Here is an 18,086-nt window from a genome sequence, read left to right on the forward strand (position 1 = left end):
AGATCACAATATCCAAATAACACGTGGAAATATCTCACATTTTATGGCAACAGAAAATACTTTTATGTCTAACGTCAGGGCATTAAGGGGCAAGGTGTATGTTTATCGATCACAATATCCAAATAACACGTGGAAATATCTCACATTCATGACAACAGAATGTACTTTTATGTCTAACGTCAGGGCATTCAATAGCATGGTGTAACAAAATATCGAATAAACACCTGGATATATATCTTTACATGTGCACATAATAATTTTTGAAATTCCAGTTACGTGCTTAGAGTGGGATTTGTATGCCAGTCGCGTCCAAGGGATTAAAATTTAATAAACGATATTACGATAGAGTTGTCCATTAAAGGTTTAAATAATCATATCGTGCATGTATACTCGGCTTGTAAAGCTTAAAGATGCAAGCTACATAGCGTAGTTCATTCAGGGTCAACAGGTGAACATGTTGGATTCCTCCTATATTCAACATTTATTATAACAACATGTACACCTAGTCGGTATGTCTAAATATCTAAAGTGGCATATTCACTATATCTTGATAAATGAACTTCATTTTACAGAGATGACATTCTTAGATGGCTAGACAGACAGACAGACAGACAGACAGACAGACTGGCGGACGGACGGACGGACGGACGGGCGGGCAGACAGACAGATGAGAATATGTGTTATCTGTCTGTCTGTCTGTCTGTCTGTCTGTCTGTCTGTCTGTCTGTCTGTCTGTCTATTTTTTATCCTTCATTCTAACATTTAAATGGCCATACGTCGTATGTTCGTTTCCACATGTATAAGTCAGTCATTTTGTAGCAATTTACAGCTTAATAGTTGAGTCCATATTTAGGCAGTTAAAACTAATGATTTATTTATTTATTTATTAAGTAGCACATCGTGATCGTTTCCATATACTTAATATATTTAATCTAGGAAGTAAAGCGACGCCAGTGTTATTAATATTATAAGATGTTTATTATTAATGACCATTCTTCATTGCCAGTCAGATATCTAGATATACTCCATCATACACAATGTCACGCTACTACTCCAATTCAATATACAGTAGACAATTATATCCTTAATTGGGTCAATTTAGCAAAAGGTTGAAATGTGTGTTGTTGTTTTTTTGCAAGGTAGGGAAAGGTAACCTATTAATTATAAGTGGTAATCGATATGGCAAATCTAACTCTAATACTTTGTTTTATGCTTCGGTGATTATAGCCAACTTTTGAAGTATATACGAGTTTTGTAATTACTAGTCCAGAGTGGAGCAACTGAAATGTGAGGAACTTAAACTTTACTTTCAGCATGTCTTTAGATATGTACATGCTGTTTTGTCACTGTGAAACGTGCTGAGACTAACATGACAGAAGCAATATGTACACTTAAGTAGAGTATAGCCGAATATAAGCACAGTTTACCACTTGTGAAATAGATGCAAAGAGTGTTATGACTCATGGAATGGCTGTTTATGATGGGAGACATCATGCCAGATATGGCGTAATGACTGATACACGAATTTCGCAAGACATTGATCATACACAAGGTGCTACTTGCTGCATACCCATTGGATAAAACTGTAATATACATGTCACTTACATAAAGGTCTAGATGTGATCTAGGGGCATTCACATGATGAAATTTGTAACAGAGTTGGCTGTATGTAGGACAATGACACCCCTAAAGATTGCAGTCGTGCAAGTAATTTACACCAGTACCTACATGTTATCCCATGAGTCAAATAAAACACACCAAAACAGCTCAGTTGGGATTTATGCCATAGCACAAATAATCAAAAATGACTTTTATCACAGTTGTGTTTGATACAACCAAATTACGTTTAATCAACTTGAGATATGGTTAATTTACACGAACCTTAAAATGAAATACAGTACGATACATGATGTTAGATATTCATCGGTGACGTCTGTATATACGTATACGGCAGTGAAAGACTACTAGGACATCTGGTACAGTAACTTGACCGATGTCGTCTACATTCCATTTAGGCTATTTGAATACCTCTGATTCAAATCTAAATATTTGAATCAATAAACCTACATGGCCATTATACACAAAGTTGTCGGTCAGTTTCAAATTCCATACATTTTATTTTGAGATCATGGGAAAGAATTCGGAAAATGACCATTTACGTGTATTGAGATTATTGGCAAGAATTCCTAAAAATTACTATCACGTAGTTTGGCAATCTCAAGACTCAATAACCAAAGTGAAAGTTGATATGTTGTATAAGAAAAGTCGATTTGTGAGGTAAAAATATTGCAATGACTGTTTACTTACCATTGAAATGAGGTCTAATTCGATTGTCGTAGTGTTCTAATAGATTTTCAAGGAATTCACTGTGAGCCTTTTCAATCTCACTCTGTAAGCTGAGGAAGAAATATGTATAATATTAGTTATCTGAAGACACAATTGTTGATTTATATAGCAACGAAATGGAAAATGAAGTACTCGACTCCAGAACTCAAACTTTCTCCTGATATTGACTTGCGATATGCTAATGTTTAAGAGAAAGAATGAATGTGCAATCAAAGTATGAATGAAAGTTAGAATGATTCTCCTAATGTTGACTTGCGATACGCCAATATTTAAGAAAAAGAACGAATGTGCAATCAAAGCTTGAATGAAAGTTAAGAAATACAGGCTTTTGATTTTAACTATAGACACTTTGTTTACTAATTTCAATTGATTTAATACACCTGTTTAATAAGTTCTGGGAGTCAGGGGAAAAAGCCTTCGATCAAACATATTTGAACTAAGCAAGAAGGGTAATTTAAGTACTGTATTCTATTATCTTTCCACTAACCACTCGAGGGACAAGTATACATGTGAAGGAAAATTACTCAGATGAAAGCCTGTAATTTAAAATGTAATAGTTCGGCTAATTTTACGATGTGTAGGTCACACTTAGTGATCAATCTGACTTATAAGTGGTTCCTATATCTGACGACGACCCTGAATTTTTTTTTTTGAAAATAAGAAATCACACTCTGTGAAAAATATATAACTTAGATAAATCCTTCCTAGGGTAATTTTTAATAGTAAAAACAACGAGATAAGAAATCTGTATATACTTTATCTAAACTAGTTAAATCCTTCCTAGGGTAATTTTTAATAGTAAAAACAACGAGATAAGAAATCTGTATATACTTTATCTTTTAAGTGGTAATGTCACTTGGTAATGTCACGTGGTAATGTCACCAATGCAACTCTTAATCCAAACGCAGTACTTAGTAAGTAATACCAATGTAGTGTCAGATAGAATACCGGGAGAGAAGAAAGAAACTTCGTGCAGTGCAGGTGCAGCCAATGGGCAGATTTGTGGTTTTCATTATAATTATATGTTGTTTCAGACCAAAAATTATGCTTTTAATAGATATCGATCCCGTCCCCCCCCAAATAAATGTGAGGAGGGTGTTTAGTTGGTCTTATGTGCCCTCCTACTGGTGGTGAAGGATATCAACCCTCCCTTCCTCCCACTGGGTTTCACACTTGCCCGCCAGCTTACTGCCCACCCAATATTGTGGACGATATTTACCCACTCACACCAGGAAAACATTTGTGATATTCACTATATATCAACAATCATTTTGACGTACACACAATGTGCGCCCCCCCCCCCCAATTCCATGTTTTCCCCTTTCACTGTATCGAAATCAAGATTTCCCAGCCACAATTATTCCTTGTTTACTCCCCCAGGCCCTCCCGCTACCGATCGAAATAAAATTACCCACTCACTGAAAAATTGAGTAAAAACAGCTTTTTTGCAATAACAGCTTTGTTGATTGCACCTGAGTATAAACTTACCAACATGGCAAACCTACTTACTTACCTAGCTAACCACCATCCCATCCATCCATTCATCCATCAATCCATCCTCTTAATTTTCAAGAAACTTTGCGTTTACCGAAACCACACACTGCAGTATTTCAAGATTATTTGGCATTATGCCATCTTTTACTGTCTGACTTTACGTTGTATGTTTCTTCATCTAAAATATAGTTCCATCGATGTTTTGATAAACTATCTAGGTAATTATCACAGATTGAAACGACGCGTGGCAAGTGAAATGTACAAAATGTACATTATCACTGCTCTGTGCAGGTGAGTAGAAATAAGAAAAAAACTCGAGTGTTTCCGAAAGCATGCATGTCGATGATGATGATGATGATGATGATGGGGATGATGATGATGGTGATGATGAGCTGATAGCAGCCACACTACTCTGATTAATAAGATAATCTATAAATGCGATGATACTTACGCTGTCTTCCCAATGTCACGTTTTATTACTTTATTTGATTCCTTCTGCAAATAGGTTTAATGGTGATAACATGGCTAAGCTAAGCTCTAAGCGACCAATTGTGACATTCGATTTGTGATTACCTAAATAAAGATCAACCCTACCCGTGGATGGAGCAAAATTGTGGCTTTGTCTCGAACATAACTTTGGTGAGGCTTACAGGATTTCCATGTCACGTACAATGTCTAAACTCCTAACATCTAACTTCAATCAGCGTTGCCGTCACATTTAATCAATGTCGTCGTTGCATTGAAAACGGACAGCGCTTAGTGTATATCTATCAATCTCAAACACTTGATTACATACTTTAGGCCATGTCTGCGACATAAAGCGAAGCAATCTGCTATAAAACACAGTATATTACATTGTATTGTGGGCATGTGAAGGTAATATCGGCACGTTTGAACTTTACAATACGCCAAACTACCAGTAACTGAGCACGAATACAAATATCAAATAAAGTTTTAGTATAGATCTTGGAAGGGACCCAAGGTCTATGGTGTTATATGATGTCACGGTTCTAATTTGCAAAGTAGATTTCCACTTTCTCTCAAAGTAACCATCTTATGAAATCATGTTGCTGTCTTGACATTTCTGGAATGAGCATATGATTGATAAGTTTATGGTAATTGCAAATACTACTTAAACAATATGACCCTGGCCTACGTTGCCTTGTAGTTCAAATTCCCATATACCTTTATAGGCTATGCGCATCGTCTTTGTTTCTTACAGGCTAACCCATTTTTTTTAAAAAGCCATACTGATCATAGTGTACCATTAGCGTACACGCCCACGCCATTATATTACTCCAACTCAACAAGCTTGTAGACGATAAGATCTAACAATTATTACCCTTTGATTACTTCAAGCGATGAGAGATTTGATACAGGTCTATAGGTGATACCAATAGAAAACAAAACAAGCCATTCTGACTATTGTCATACATGTAAATCATTGTAGTTTATATTCACAATACTTAAATCTTCTAGGAATGGCTAATAATTATTCCTGTATTGTTTTATTCAATATTGCGTGCTGAACCTTTTAAGTCAACAATTGCCTCAACATCGCCCATTAATTTAACATAAGAATTTTGACATTAACAGCTTTTAGACAGACATGCGTGACTGTAGTTAGCCTTCCCATAACGATACAAGTATTCCCCAGAGGGACACACTGAAATCATATAACGATTGTTTCGGAATTTCTGTAATCATTATGCAAATCCTCGAGTGGCTGTGATATTGAAATAGTTTTTTTAACATCAACTCGTCGTTCATATCTGACAGTTTGTCTATAAATGGGCCCAAAGCTGATAGCTAAACCACATTTACTAATCTTGTATTTGACCCAACAACCACCTCACTGTCAAAATCAAAGCTCACAGTTTGATATACACGTGCTTGTAATAATTAATGACAAAAACTTACTACATACAAACCCAGGAAATCCAAGTAAGCATCGCAAAGAACGAAAGTAATGAAAAAGAAAAAGACTTTGGCAAGCAAGTGCATATTTTTTTTCAGAAGTAACTGCAGAATCAAAATGTGTACCATGAAAAAGAAGTTATTAGAGCGGAAAGTTGAATAATGTGAAATACTATATAGAAGTTATTGAATATAAGATATAATAAATAGATGTAAGGTAGTATCAGCGACATCCGAAACGAGATATTATGCTGTCATATTAAATTTGAGGTCTAATAATACAGCTACATGGCAATGATGAAATGTGTTGTTGTTGTGAATGTTTTACATTTGATATGAAACGACGGGGTAATAACAGCAGACACCTTATCAGTATCGGTTGTTACAAAGGTGTACAATTCAATACGTATATCGTGTAGGCGTCATTTTTATCACGGGTATTCATTTTTTACGAATGCGTAGGAAATTGAAAATATGGATCGTATATACCCTTGTGTGTAGAACAAAAACAAGAGAATAATTCTCTATATTCAATAAACGATTATTCTATTTCGATATAGGGTAATTTTGATAGCTAGAAATTACAAGGGCGTTTTTGCCATCTATATACAATTCATTACTGTATTTGGTGGTATTCTAGTGTGACTGAACCAATCCATGAAGTCTGGATACTTTACAATAGGAAATAACGAATGAACGCGTAACTCGTTCTAGGTAATTTGGATATTTACTAAAATTCTCGTTTCGGAGTCCGCTCTGAGTACCTTCTGCCTTGACTTCCATCAAAATTGTATATAAGTACCTTTCGTTTCTCATACTGTGTCTGTAAAGCAATGAAACAGAACATGAAACTTAGATCAGCGGCAATACGGCAATGGACTACAGAACTTTCATTTTACGTAAAGCGTTGTGCTAAGATACTAGTATGCATCAGGGGTATACAAGAAAGACAACGTACCCGTATGAATAACTTCCGGAAATGCACATTGCAGTGACGATAAAAAAGGTGTTCATAATCTGGCGGATTGTCCAAAATCCCATGATTGCCTTCGCAGCATTAGACTACCAGCGCAGTATATGTGTGTGTCCACCTACTGTCTGTTGATATACACTGAAACATTGAGTTATGATGATGCCAGGCCGCCTGATCGCCTACTGAGGGCTCTGTCGTCGTCAGTAATTCACACCATGCATAATCATATACGATTATATATACATGTACCTTAAGTAAACTGTTTAGAAAACGAATAACCATAACCGCTTCATGTCATTACAGACTGTCCATTTTATATACTATAAAAATTGATCACATTTTACGGGTGGGATTTTATAGCACTGTTTTAATGAGTATCCCCACATATGTTCACGTCATAATGTGACGGTATCGTACACACCCTTATAAACTTGTATCAGGCTTCAATGTGTGATTGCTTTTGTGTACATCTTAAACACAGCCTCTGCATTGCACAAGATATTTAAACGGTCAATTAAGTGTGCAAGATATTTAAACACAGTCAGTACGGTCAGTATAGAAGATACGACCAGTGCAGTCACTATGCAAGATACAGTCACTGTAGTTCGCATATAAAGTATCCGAAGACAGTCACTGCATGCCGTGTATAGACTATACGGCCGGTGTACATTGTAATTAAACACAGTCACTGCGATCAGTGTACAATATATTGAAATTAAGTCACTGCACTGCAATCCGTGTACAAAATATATGAACACGGTCACTGCAGTGAGTATACAATATCCTTTAACAGTCACTGTAGTCAGTGTACAATATATTTTAACAGTCACTGTAGTCAGTGTACAATATAATTTAACAGTCACTGTAGTCAGTGTACAATATATTTTAACAGTCACTGTAGTCAGTGTCCAATATATTTTAAAACAGTCACTGTAGTCATTGTACAATGTATTTTAACAGTCGCTGTAGTCAGTGTACAATATATTTTAACAGTCGTTGTAGTCAGTGTACAATATATTTTAACAGTCGCTGTAGTCAGTGTACAATATATTTTAACAGTCGCTGTAGTCAGTGTACAATATATTTTAACAGTCGCTGTAGTCAGTGTACAATATATTTTAACAGTCGCTGTAGTCAGTGTACAATATATTTAACAGTCGCTGTAGTCAGTGTACAATATATTTAACAGTCGCTGTAGTCAGTGTACAATATATTTAACAGTCGCTGTAGTCAGTGTACAATATATTTAACAGTCGCTGTAGTCAGTGTACAATATATTTAACAGTCGCTGTAGTCAGTGTACAATATATTTAACAGTCGCTGTAGTCAGTGTACAATATATTTTAACAGTCGCTGTAGTCAGTGTACAATATATTTTAACAGTCACTGTAGTCGGTATACAATATATTTAACAGTCGCAGTAGTCAGTGTACAATATATTTTAACAGTCACTGTAGTCAGTGTACAATATATTTAACAGTCGCTGTAGTCAGTGTACAATATATTTTAACAGTCGCTGTAGTCAGTGTACAATATATTTAACAGTCGCTGTAGTCAGTGTACAATATATTTAACAGTCGCTGTAGTCAGTGTACAATATATTTAACAGTCGCTGTAGTCAGTGTACAATATATTTAACAGTCGCTGTAGTCAGTGTACACTATATTTAACAGTCGCTGTAGTCAGTGTACAATATATTTAACAGTCGCTGTAGTCAGTGTACAATATATTTAACAGTCGCTGTAGTCAGTGTACAATATATTTAACAGTCTCTGTAGTCAGTGTACAATATATTTAACAGTCGCTGTAGTCAGTGTACAATATATTTAACAGTCGCTGTAGTCAGTGTACAATATATTTTAACAGTCGCTGTAGTCAGTGTACAATATATTTTAACAGTCACTGTAGTCGGTATACAATATATTTAACAGTCGCAGTAGTCAGTGTACAATATATTTTAACAGTCACTGTAGTCAGTGTACAATATATTTAACAGTCGCTGTAGTCAGTGTACAATATATTTTAACAGTCGCTGTAGTCAGTGTACAATATATTTAACAGTCACTGTAGTCAGTGTACAATATATTTTAACAGTCGCTGTAGTCATTGTACAATATATTTTAACAATCACTGTAGTCAGTGTACAATGTACTTTAACAGTCACTGTAGTCAGTGTACAATATATTTTAAGTCACTGTAACAATAACTGTAACCTTTTGGCAGACATTACAACTATTGAATAAAAACGCGAGTAATTGATAGCTAGCTGCTAAGTCAAGAAGAACGGAATATATAGTGTTGTCTCTCGACAAGGCCGCTGTTTATCATTTAGTGAAACCCAGCTTTCTATAATTATGATAAATACTATAAGGTAGCGGGGAGGTAATACGCGGATAAATACAAATATCTTGTTTCACAATATTAGTGTGCATACTCTTTCCGATGTTTCGGTCCCAATTCCTTAATTTTCTTTAGTCAGAGTCGTGCAGAGCTTTGGTGGTTTACAAGACAGACCTGAAAATTATGTGAATAGCTGACAGGGTTAGGCCAGTCTTAACCTTTGTCTGGGAACCAATCCATTTTTATCCCCCTATAGGTTCGAAATACATATAATACTAATGAAAAAAAGCAAACCTTGTACCATCAATCTGATCAATACTCTTATTATGTACTGGTCTCTTTCGATCAAAGTATACGTAAACGCATTAGTAAGTGGACGGTTTATAATTTAATGCTATTGAATGTAACTGTTAGATGTTTTTAAAATTATATCAATGGAAGCAATCGTGACCGTTGATCTTATAAGTTATATCATAGACCCCTGTGTCAGTTTCGTTTGAATTTTATACATCTACAAGACAGCAAAAGTTGAAAAAAAGTTTCTCTTGTAGCTGCTACAGTGAATTTCACAACACCATTCAGCTTTTCTGTTTGATACAACCACGCAAAAACCAACAACAAATTGCACATGCCACACTTCAATAGAAAGATCGCATTTTTGCTACATTTAGGCTAAATCAAATAAACTATATAAATGTATTACAGCTTCATGCAGACATTCAGGCGTCAACGTTTTCCTTAGTATCAAGCACACGATGGATGGTGCGTAAAATGCCCTTTACGGTGTTCATTCGATGTCTGTATGGTGGCATGTGAAGTTCATTGCACCCAGACAAAATGTAGCAAGAAACTGTACTCATTCAATCTTAAATTGCAGCATATGCAGTTTCTTGTTGGTTTCTGCGTGGTTGTATCAAACAGAAAAGTTGAATGGTATTGTGAAATTCGCAGTGCATCTAGATGCCAACAGTTTCGTTCGCATTAATCCGATGTCACGATTTCCTTTAACACGATTATTAGTCGTCTTGAGTTTCTTTAAAGTATGGTTCTTTAGACGACAAGGGTTTTTTTACAAGTAATTATTGAGGTGAAAGTTTCTTCCATGCTTGATGCCGGATGTTTTCGCCCACTGAGTTAAGATGAAGTCATCCTTAAGATTGATATTTAGTACCAACTATTTCTCATTTTTCATGCTTTCGTCTTGCCACAGTGATTGCTCGAGGGTAAATCATGCTGATAACTTGAACATAGTTTTCAGACGCCAATTGGTATGTTTACCCTTCACAATGATAACAATAATTTATAGCACTCGGAAACATTTCTTGCATATTGTGAGATGGATAACCCTGTACAAAGTTGGTTTTGAATTGCCTACATGTTTTAAAGTGTTTTCCAATAAGATACTTGTACACTAGATGCGAATCAAGTTGACATGGGGTTTGTACCTCACCTTGCCCAATCGGCGTTTCCATAGAAACAAACATCCTCAAATAAATGACAGCTGGTGCAATTCTTTTATCACTTTTGGCACCTGTTCCAGTTGATGAGAAATATATATATATATATATATATTTTCAAATATCCATTGGGCCAAAGTGTAAAGTAAACCTATGCTATTAAAATGAGAATTGTACAGCTGTCGTCAAAACTGACTTTAATAAATTTTAGATGCACGACAGTTGAATGTATCAATATTTGATCTGGAATATTTACATGCTGACCTAGCAATACATCAGGGTATACAACTAATTACGTCAGAGTCACGTGATCGGTTACAGTTGAGTAACATACGCAACTATTATATAAAGTACTGTCTCCTACCATTCCTTGCAGCAGCAAAGCTCACACTGTGCTTACACACAAAAAAACAACTCTTACTCCACACTGTAAGATGTCAGTATTCGAAACTGTCGTCACTTTGACGATGTGATATCGACGGCTATCATCATGTACTTTACAGGAACGTGACAAATTGGTACATATATGATATATGTATGTGGAGTAACTGTTTACGACCTACTCTAGGTCACTCTGTATTACATCTATTATATATGTTGCTCATTTATTGTATATACATGGCCATCAGCTCAAAATACTATCTGATCTTAAATACAATAGGTAAAATGTCACAGGTTCAAGAAATATTTTGTGCCTCTTTTCTCAAGGAAAAAAAAAGCAACTAGTCTTTGAATTATATCATTATCTTCTGAAAGCATTTATCTCTATAAAATTTGCATAAGTAGGATGAGAGTAAAAATAATGTGGAATGTACTTTTTGACGATATTGATCAAACATGAGTTTGTACTCGTAGATTCGTATTTGCTAGACCCTTCAATAGCCAGGCCACACAGCAAAACTTGTCATCAAGTGCACTTCTAATTTTGGTGTTACACGATTATAAAATGTAGTTTAGATATAGCAATGGGTATTAAGTTGAAGCAGTTTATCTAGATTACAAGGAGTGACGTAGATTAAACTGTTGAAACGATAGTAACAGAAATTAGATAGTCTACAGTCGTATATCGCGAACCAACTTGAAAGAGACGTAGGGAAACTAATCTGCAAATTTTTTTTACGTAACGTTAGCCGACTTTATGGGTGAGATCAATAGTTCAACTAGGATAAAAACTAAACTCTTTTAGTTAGGCCTCAACCTCTCCGACCACATTCCCTTCTAATTAAATTGGCTAAATTGGAAATGTTTCAGACAGTACAACCAATTTCAAATCGATATGTAGTAGTGCTATGAATACAAAACCAATATGTAGTGATGAAAACATAGTTCTAAGACTTTTGTTGACACTTTACTTTATTTTAGTGCCATGCATTTAACATTGTTAAAATTCTTCCATTTCTCAATTTGACGATATTTAAAAAAAAATATTTGTATAGGTACAAAACAGATCACGTTTTTATAGGATGGGAACTAAAATGCCCCCCCCCCAAAAAAAAAAAAGAAAAAAAAAAAAAAGTAAAAGAATTTAGTTTTATCGTACATTGAACTATTGATATCGCCCCTAAGATAGCAATTTATCAAAAACGTTTTTAATGGTTTGTTTTTGCAACTAACTTACAATATATAGCCATTTTCTGGTTTGACATGATCCTCTAACTGTTGGCATTTAATTAATCCGAAATGTACAGAGTTATGAGTTGTAGTCATTCATCGTAAGATTAGGTTAAATAACAACATTCAATCAAACTGAACTCAATTCAATAACAACTCAAGCGGAAAAGAGTAAGATGGACTACACGCAAAGGAGATTTGACAAAGCTAAACTCGCTAATTAATCAATCAAAAGAAACGCTATGTCTATTTTCATTACACAAATGTACAATTCGTTACGAATGATTCTAAACGGGAAATTTGTCTTTTATAGGTCTCATAATGATTTAGCAGAATTTGTTTTACTGGTGGCAAAACATATCAGCAAAATAATAGATCGGTTTATTTGGCTGTCGAACCATGTTTTGTAACCAATCAAATTGTCAGTTTTTCGTTACCTCGGAAATTCAATTATAGTTCTTAGACTTGAAATAACAATAATCCAATTTCTTGGTCGATGCCATAATTTTCGACCCGCACACGCTTTACGTCATTACACTGACGTGCATTACTAGGCGCGCGTGAGAAATGAGCCGTCCTTGTTATAGTTTGGCCCCCTTAGCATAAGTAAAGGCCGGTCATTTTTAATTGGTTGGGTAAGGTGAACTCGCTTATCTTGTTGTTTTACAAAGTAACCAACCCCATATCCCACTAGCACTTCAAGCGTTTTTTTTTTCCAAAATGACCCCCCTCTCCTTTAAGTGATGTTTTTGCAAAGTTACATCCACTGGCTAAAAACAAACACCACCCCAGCCAGCTAAAAATAACTAACCCTTATCATGCTATTGCAGGCACCGATAATTTATTGGTTGGTTGAAAGGAGAGTACAAACACCTTTAAGCAAAAGGCATGTGAACTTGAAATCTGACTGCCAACGTACGGTATTTGAAATATCTTTTATGGTAGGGTTATCTTCCAATGCAGCCATTATGTTGATTGATGTCAAACAATTAAGTTAGATAGAGAGACATCAAAGTAGACAGATGTAGAGAGAAAGACGTAGAAATGAAGACAAATGGCATAGATGTACAGATGGAAAGCGTTATGGAATTATCACGATTGATAAAAAGAAGTTACAAGTGTATGCTGTGATCTTTTTTGGTTTGTCGTTTTAGTCGACACCAAAACCAATGTTTAGCCCACTGGAAGTGATGTCGGTAACAATTAACACGATCTGCGCGAAATCAGCTGTAGTCAATTCACGAATACATACAAATAAATTGCAAAGAAAGTTGACTTAACACTGTATTTATAAACATTGATGAAAAATTACTGAAGAAAATACAAAATAAGTAAAAGTTTCTAAATGTCAATGGGTAAAGGTCAGATTCGACGTAGAAGGTACTGCTAGTCTTGGCCCGTGGTGTACACACACAGAGAGACGCGTTTAACTCCTATTTGATCAAACAACATTTTCTTCATCGTCTGTTTTCAACTGACGTCCAAATCCTCCCACTTCCTGCTCCTGTAAAAATGCAAATAATTCTTTGAAATAAATTGAAAATCCACACTGTATATCTATTTTACACATCTTTACATTTTCCACTGCCATTACTAAAAATATTGAACATAATAATCGCTATGCGCACATAGATACACAGATACATAGATACAGATACACAGATACATAGATATATACATACATACATACATACATACATACATACATACATACATACATACATACATACATACATACATGTGACATACACACATACATACATACATACATACATACATACATACATACATGCATACATACATACATACATACATACATACATACACACACACACACACACACACACACACACACACACACACACACACACACACACACACACAAGCTGACATACACGCATGCAATTAGGCACCGAAAGACATGTGGTATAAAAGTAGTTATAATTTGGTTTAACTTACTGGTTTATCCCCAGGTGCATAACAAATGTCACAGAAATCCATATAGTTGAGAGTACTAATTAAACCAAGCAGCATAGATACGCCAAGATTAGCCATATACAAACTGTAACAAGTGTACTCAGTGTTGAAGTTCTTCCTCTCTGTGAGGGTGCCCCAACCAGCCCAGAGGAAGGATAGAACGCTACTGAAAACAAAGGACCCGTACATGACGTGGACCATTATCCTCTGTATGATTGAAAAAAAGAAGATATACTTGAGAGATATAGAGTGATCAAAACACAATGAAGATGACCTTGAACCCATTGTCACGGCCATAGCTCAGTACAACAATGGATACGTTACTGGCAGTTTTGTAATTCTCTAGCTTAAGTTGATTGTTCAGTAGTTGATCGTATTGTACGAATCAGCAAAACAATCTCGTCTTCTGATAGCTAAGCTACTACGATCACTCCAGTATCAGGCCACTAATGATTAAGTGATCACTTTCAAAATACTATCAGTATATCAAACTGTATTTCAACCATACAGATTTCCTCTTTTGATCTGTTAATTTCTGTTGTTTTATCATTACTTCGACCAATAACTTGTCGTTTTTATTAGAAAGTGTAAAATGACACACAGACAACTTACAAGGCAACCTGATTTTGCATGTGGAGATATATTGTATATAGTGGGTATACAACGAAAAATCAAATAACCTTACCAAGCAACCTGCTGTTTGGTTTTTTTTTTCACGTGGAGTTATATAAGCTTATTAGTAGGTATAACATGACACGCCAACAACTTACCAAACAACCTGTTTTTGCATGTGGAGATATAGCAATACCAACACTTCCAACGACGATTGCCTATGTCATGAGAACGACAGTTAAACAAATCAAGAAATAAAATTATAAGAAAAAAGCCAAAGTCTAATTTCTTGCTTCATGAAATCAATATAAAGATATCCTGTACCATGGTTTATCAGTTCTTCTGCCACCACGTGCCATGATTTTCGTTTCATTCGTTTACCATATACGAGGTTAGCTTGACAATGTGCTTGATACCTGTAGGCAAGTCTGTAAGGTACGCCGTGACGGGGCGCCCTCACGCATCGGCCGACCCCGGCCTTCAGGTGAGAGGAGGCCTTTGAGGGCGGAACGTCACGACGTATCTTACAGTCTACCTGTACAGGCCTAATGCATTGTAATAAGTATTAGCTGTGGTTCTTGTAAAGTGGATTTAGCCAAATTATCTAAATATGACAAATAGATGAATAATTATGTAAAAGTAATATGACTACTCTGACCGACATTCACGGAGCATCGGCCAATGTTATGAATGTATCAAATTTATATTGATTCATTAAATCATTAAAGTAATTTCACGAGTTTCCTGTTACTGTTACTCCGTTGCATATGACGGTCAGATTTCATTGGGTAGTTATTGATACGTTAAAACACAATTCCTTACCAGGACACCGGTCAGGATTGGTATTGGTATATCACGTGGTATACTGGCAGAACAGTACACAAAGCAGGGCAATTCAGCAGCAATCGCTATCAAGCCTGTTACAATAACCACTACACTGATGTCATCTCGACTGTATCCCATGGTTACTCTCTAAATTGACACTTTGACAAGTCCTGCATATATATATATATATATATATATATATATATATATATATATATATATATATATATATATATATTGAATTGCAATTTATTCCACCAGAAAATGAAAAACAACAACAACATTCTTTGAAACGGTAATACAAAACATAATTCTGGCGAGGGCCATGGAAATAGTTCCCGAGGAACTAGTCAAAGTCCATGGACCAAACGTTCATGACAATTACAATGTAAGACTAATTTGGTACGCGTATACGAGATATAACAGCAAAAATACATCTCCTGTGAATAGTGATGGAGATTATGACAGTGGAAAATGTAATAAACTTGATATACAGAAACTCGGTGTAACAAATGAAATAAATAGAAATAAAATAAAAAGCATACATTCAGAAATGAAATTATAGAGACAAGTTAAAGGATCGGGAAGATGTAGTCATCTCCTCAAAAAAAATATACTGTTTTAGTTTCGCCTTAAATATTTGTCTATTGTTGGTCTTTAAATTTCTTATATCGTATAGATATAGAAATGGAAAACTCAGTCCGAAATGAGGTAGGTCATATGTTTAAATGATTGTACTATCACTAAAAATCATTCCTTTTTTTCTATATATTTTATTTATAATCATCTTTCTAATTTCTGTCATGAGATATCATTGGAATACAAACATCCATAAAGACCTTGATGATGACAATTAACTGTGAGACTAGTACACACAAATATGACTATTGGTGATTCTATCCATAGTTTTGATTCAACAATGTGTCATTTCAGAATACATATTGTAGTTATGCCATCTACTATTATATAAATAAAACATGGAAAATGCAACAGTACCGATATTTTTCTTTAAACACATTTATTTATTTATTTACTTATTTATTTATTTATTTATTTATTTATTTATTTATTTATTTGTTTGTTTGTTTGTTTGTTTGTTTGTTTGTTTGTCTGTCTATTTATTTATTTATTTATTTGAGATGTCTACAGGATTATCCCATTTGCAGACACTCAGAAATTGGAAAAGACATAGTATGTTTTATGTATAAAAACCGTAACTAAGGCTAAGCTTTCGTGATTTATAATTTGATATTATCAATGGATTGAATAATGCAGCGATTACGTGTTTCCTTTACATACTTCTCAGTAAGTCCCAGGACACTGGTGTCATGTAACTTCCCTGTCCATCTTTTCAAACCGTGTCTTACCAGTGAGGGCGGCCTCATAGCATAGAGAGATTGAGTCGTGTGAATAAGTATATTTGGTTTATATATATAATATGGCAACCTCGCACATATTATAAAAACACAATTTTTTCAATCTTCATATACCACATGGCCCATAGTGACCTCAATTTGCACAGAGTGAGTGACAGGTCGTGTTCTATTTTCCCTAGGGGCTAAAGTCATCTAGCAGGGGAGTCTTTTTGATGATTTGTTTTCACTATCGAAAGAATATGTGTCTGAGAATATGACGTATCATTAAAGGCAAGTGGTTTAACCACTCGGCCACCGACAGCCCGATTTGTTATTTATCTCTTCATCATTACTGTTCTTCAGTTCTCTTCAAGAAAGTTGTAGAACATGATGAAGTCATGGGGTTCAACATAGTCCTAATCGTACGATATCGGCAACGAGAAGATGTTTTATCTCAGAACCTATACATACACGTATATGTATATATCTATTTAAAGATACTCTATTTTTTGGGTCATTTAGACTCTGTGACATTAATGGGATGTGAGATACATATTGTAATAGTATGCAAATGTAATTCTTGTGATATTGGTTTGTGAATATTGTTGTTGGCCAAGACGTGGCTTAGCTTCACATTAGAGTTTATCCATATGTAAATGGCACAGTGTGTGTTGTATCCGGACAACTAGGCTGTACGATTTACACCGGAACCCAAATACATTCATTAAAACATTTTGTCGCTAATGGTTTCCCGTGTCCTTCACCGTCTCTCTCTAAATTACACGGTTGAGAAAATTTCCTGAACGACAAAATGATTTCACTCCCAGCGTTTTAGGTCTTTCACAAAAGCAAGTAATCAATGAAATAATCTTTTGACTGCATTGTGACTCTGGAGATTTAACATTTTCGGGGCATACGATATGTTTTGCTTATTCAGTACTACATGTCTTCAGGCAAACGGAGGGATACGCCACTAATGGCTGGCAACAGTCTCTTTGCATTCAAAAGAGATTACTTTGGTATGGTATATAGTTGTACGCCTCGACATTCAACGGTCTGTCAACATAGATTTGTGACTCTCTTTTTTCAGATAATAATACACTTTCATTAAAGTTGTCAACTAAACAGAATATCTTATCATTTTTATCAATATATTCACAATCTTATACTGTTACAATA

General features: G+C 35.2%; 1 protein-coding gene across 1 annotated transcript in view; it reads right to left on the reverse strand.

Moving 5' to 3' along the window:
* Window positions 1-15,690, reverse strand: part of LOC144434278 (glycine receptor subunit alpha-2-like) — a 51,627-nt gene extending 35,937 nt beyond the window's left edge. Inside the window, exons 1-5 of the mRNA XM_078122732.1 lie at window positions 15,550-15,690; window positions 14,886-14,945; window positions 14,098-14,322; window positions 6,522-6,580; window positions 2,308-2,396 (exon numbers count right to left, since the gene is read on the reverse strand). Coding sequence (XP_077978858.1) covers window positions 2,308-2,396; window positions 6,522-6,580; window positions 14,098-14,322; window positions 14,886-14,945; window positions 15,550-15,690 — 574 coding nt within the window. The remainder of the gene's footprint in view (window positions 1-2,307; window positions 2,397-6,521; window positions 6,581-14,097; window positions 14,323-14,885; window positions 14,946-15,549) is intronic.
* Between the last annotated feature and the right edge of the window lie 2,396 nt (window positions 15,691-18,086).

Source organism: Glandiceps talaboti, chromosome 4 (genome assembly GCF_964340395.1).
Source record: "Glandiceps talaboti chromosome 4, keGlaTala1.1, whole genome shotgun sequence".
Lineage (NCBI taxonomy): Eukaryota > Metazoa > Hemichordata > Enteropneusta > Spengelidae > Glandiceps > Glandiceps talaboti.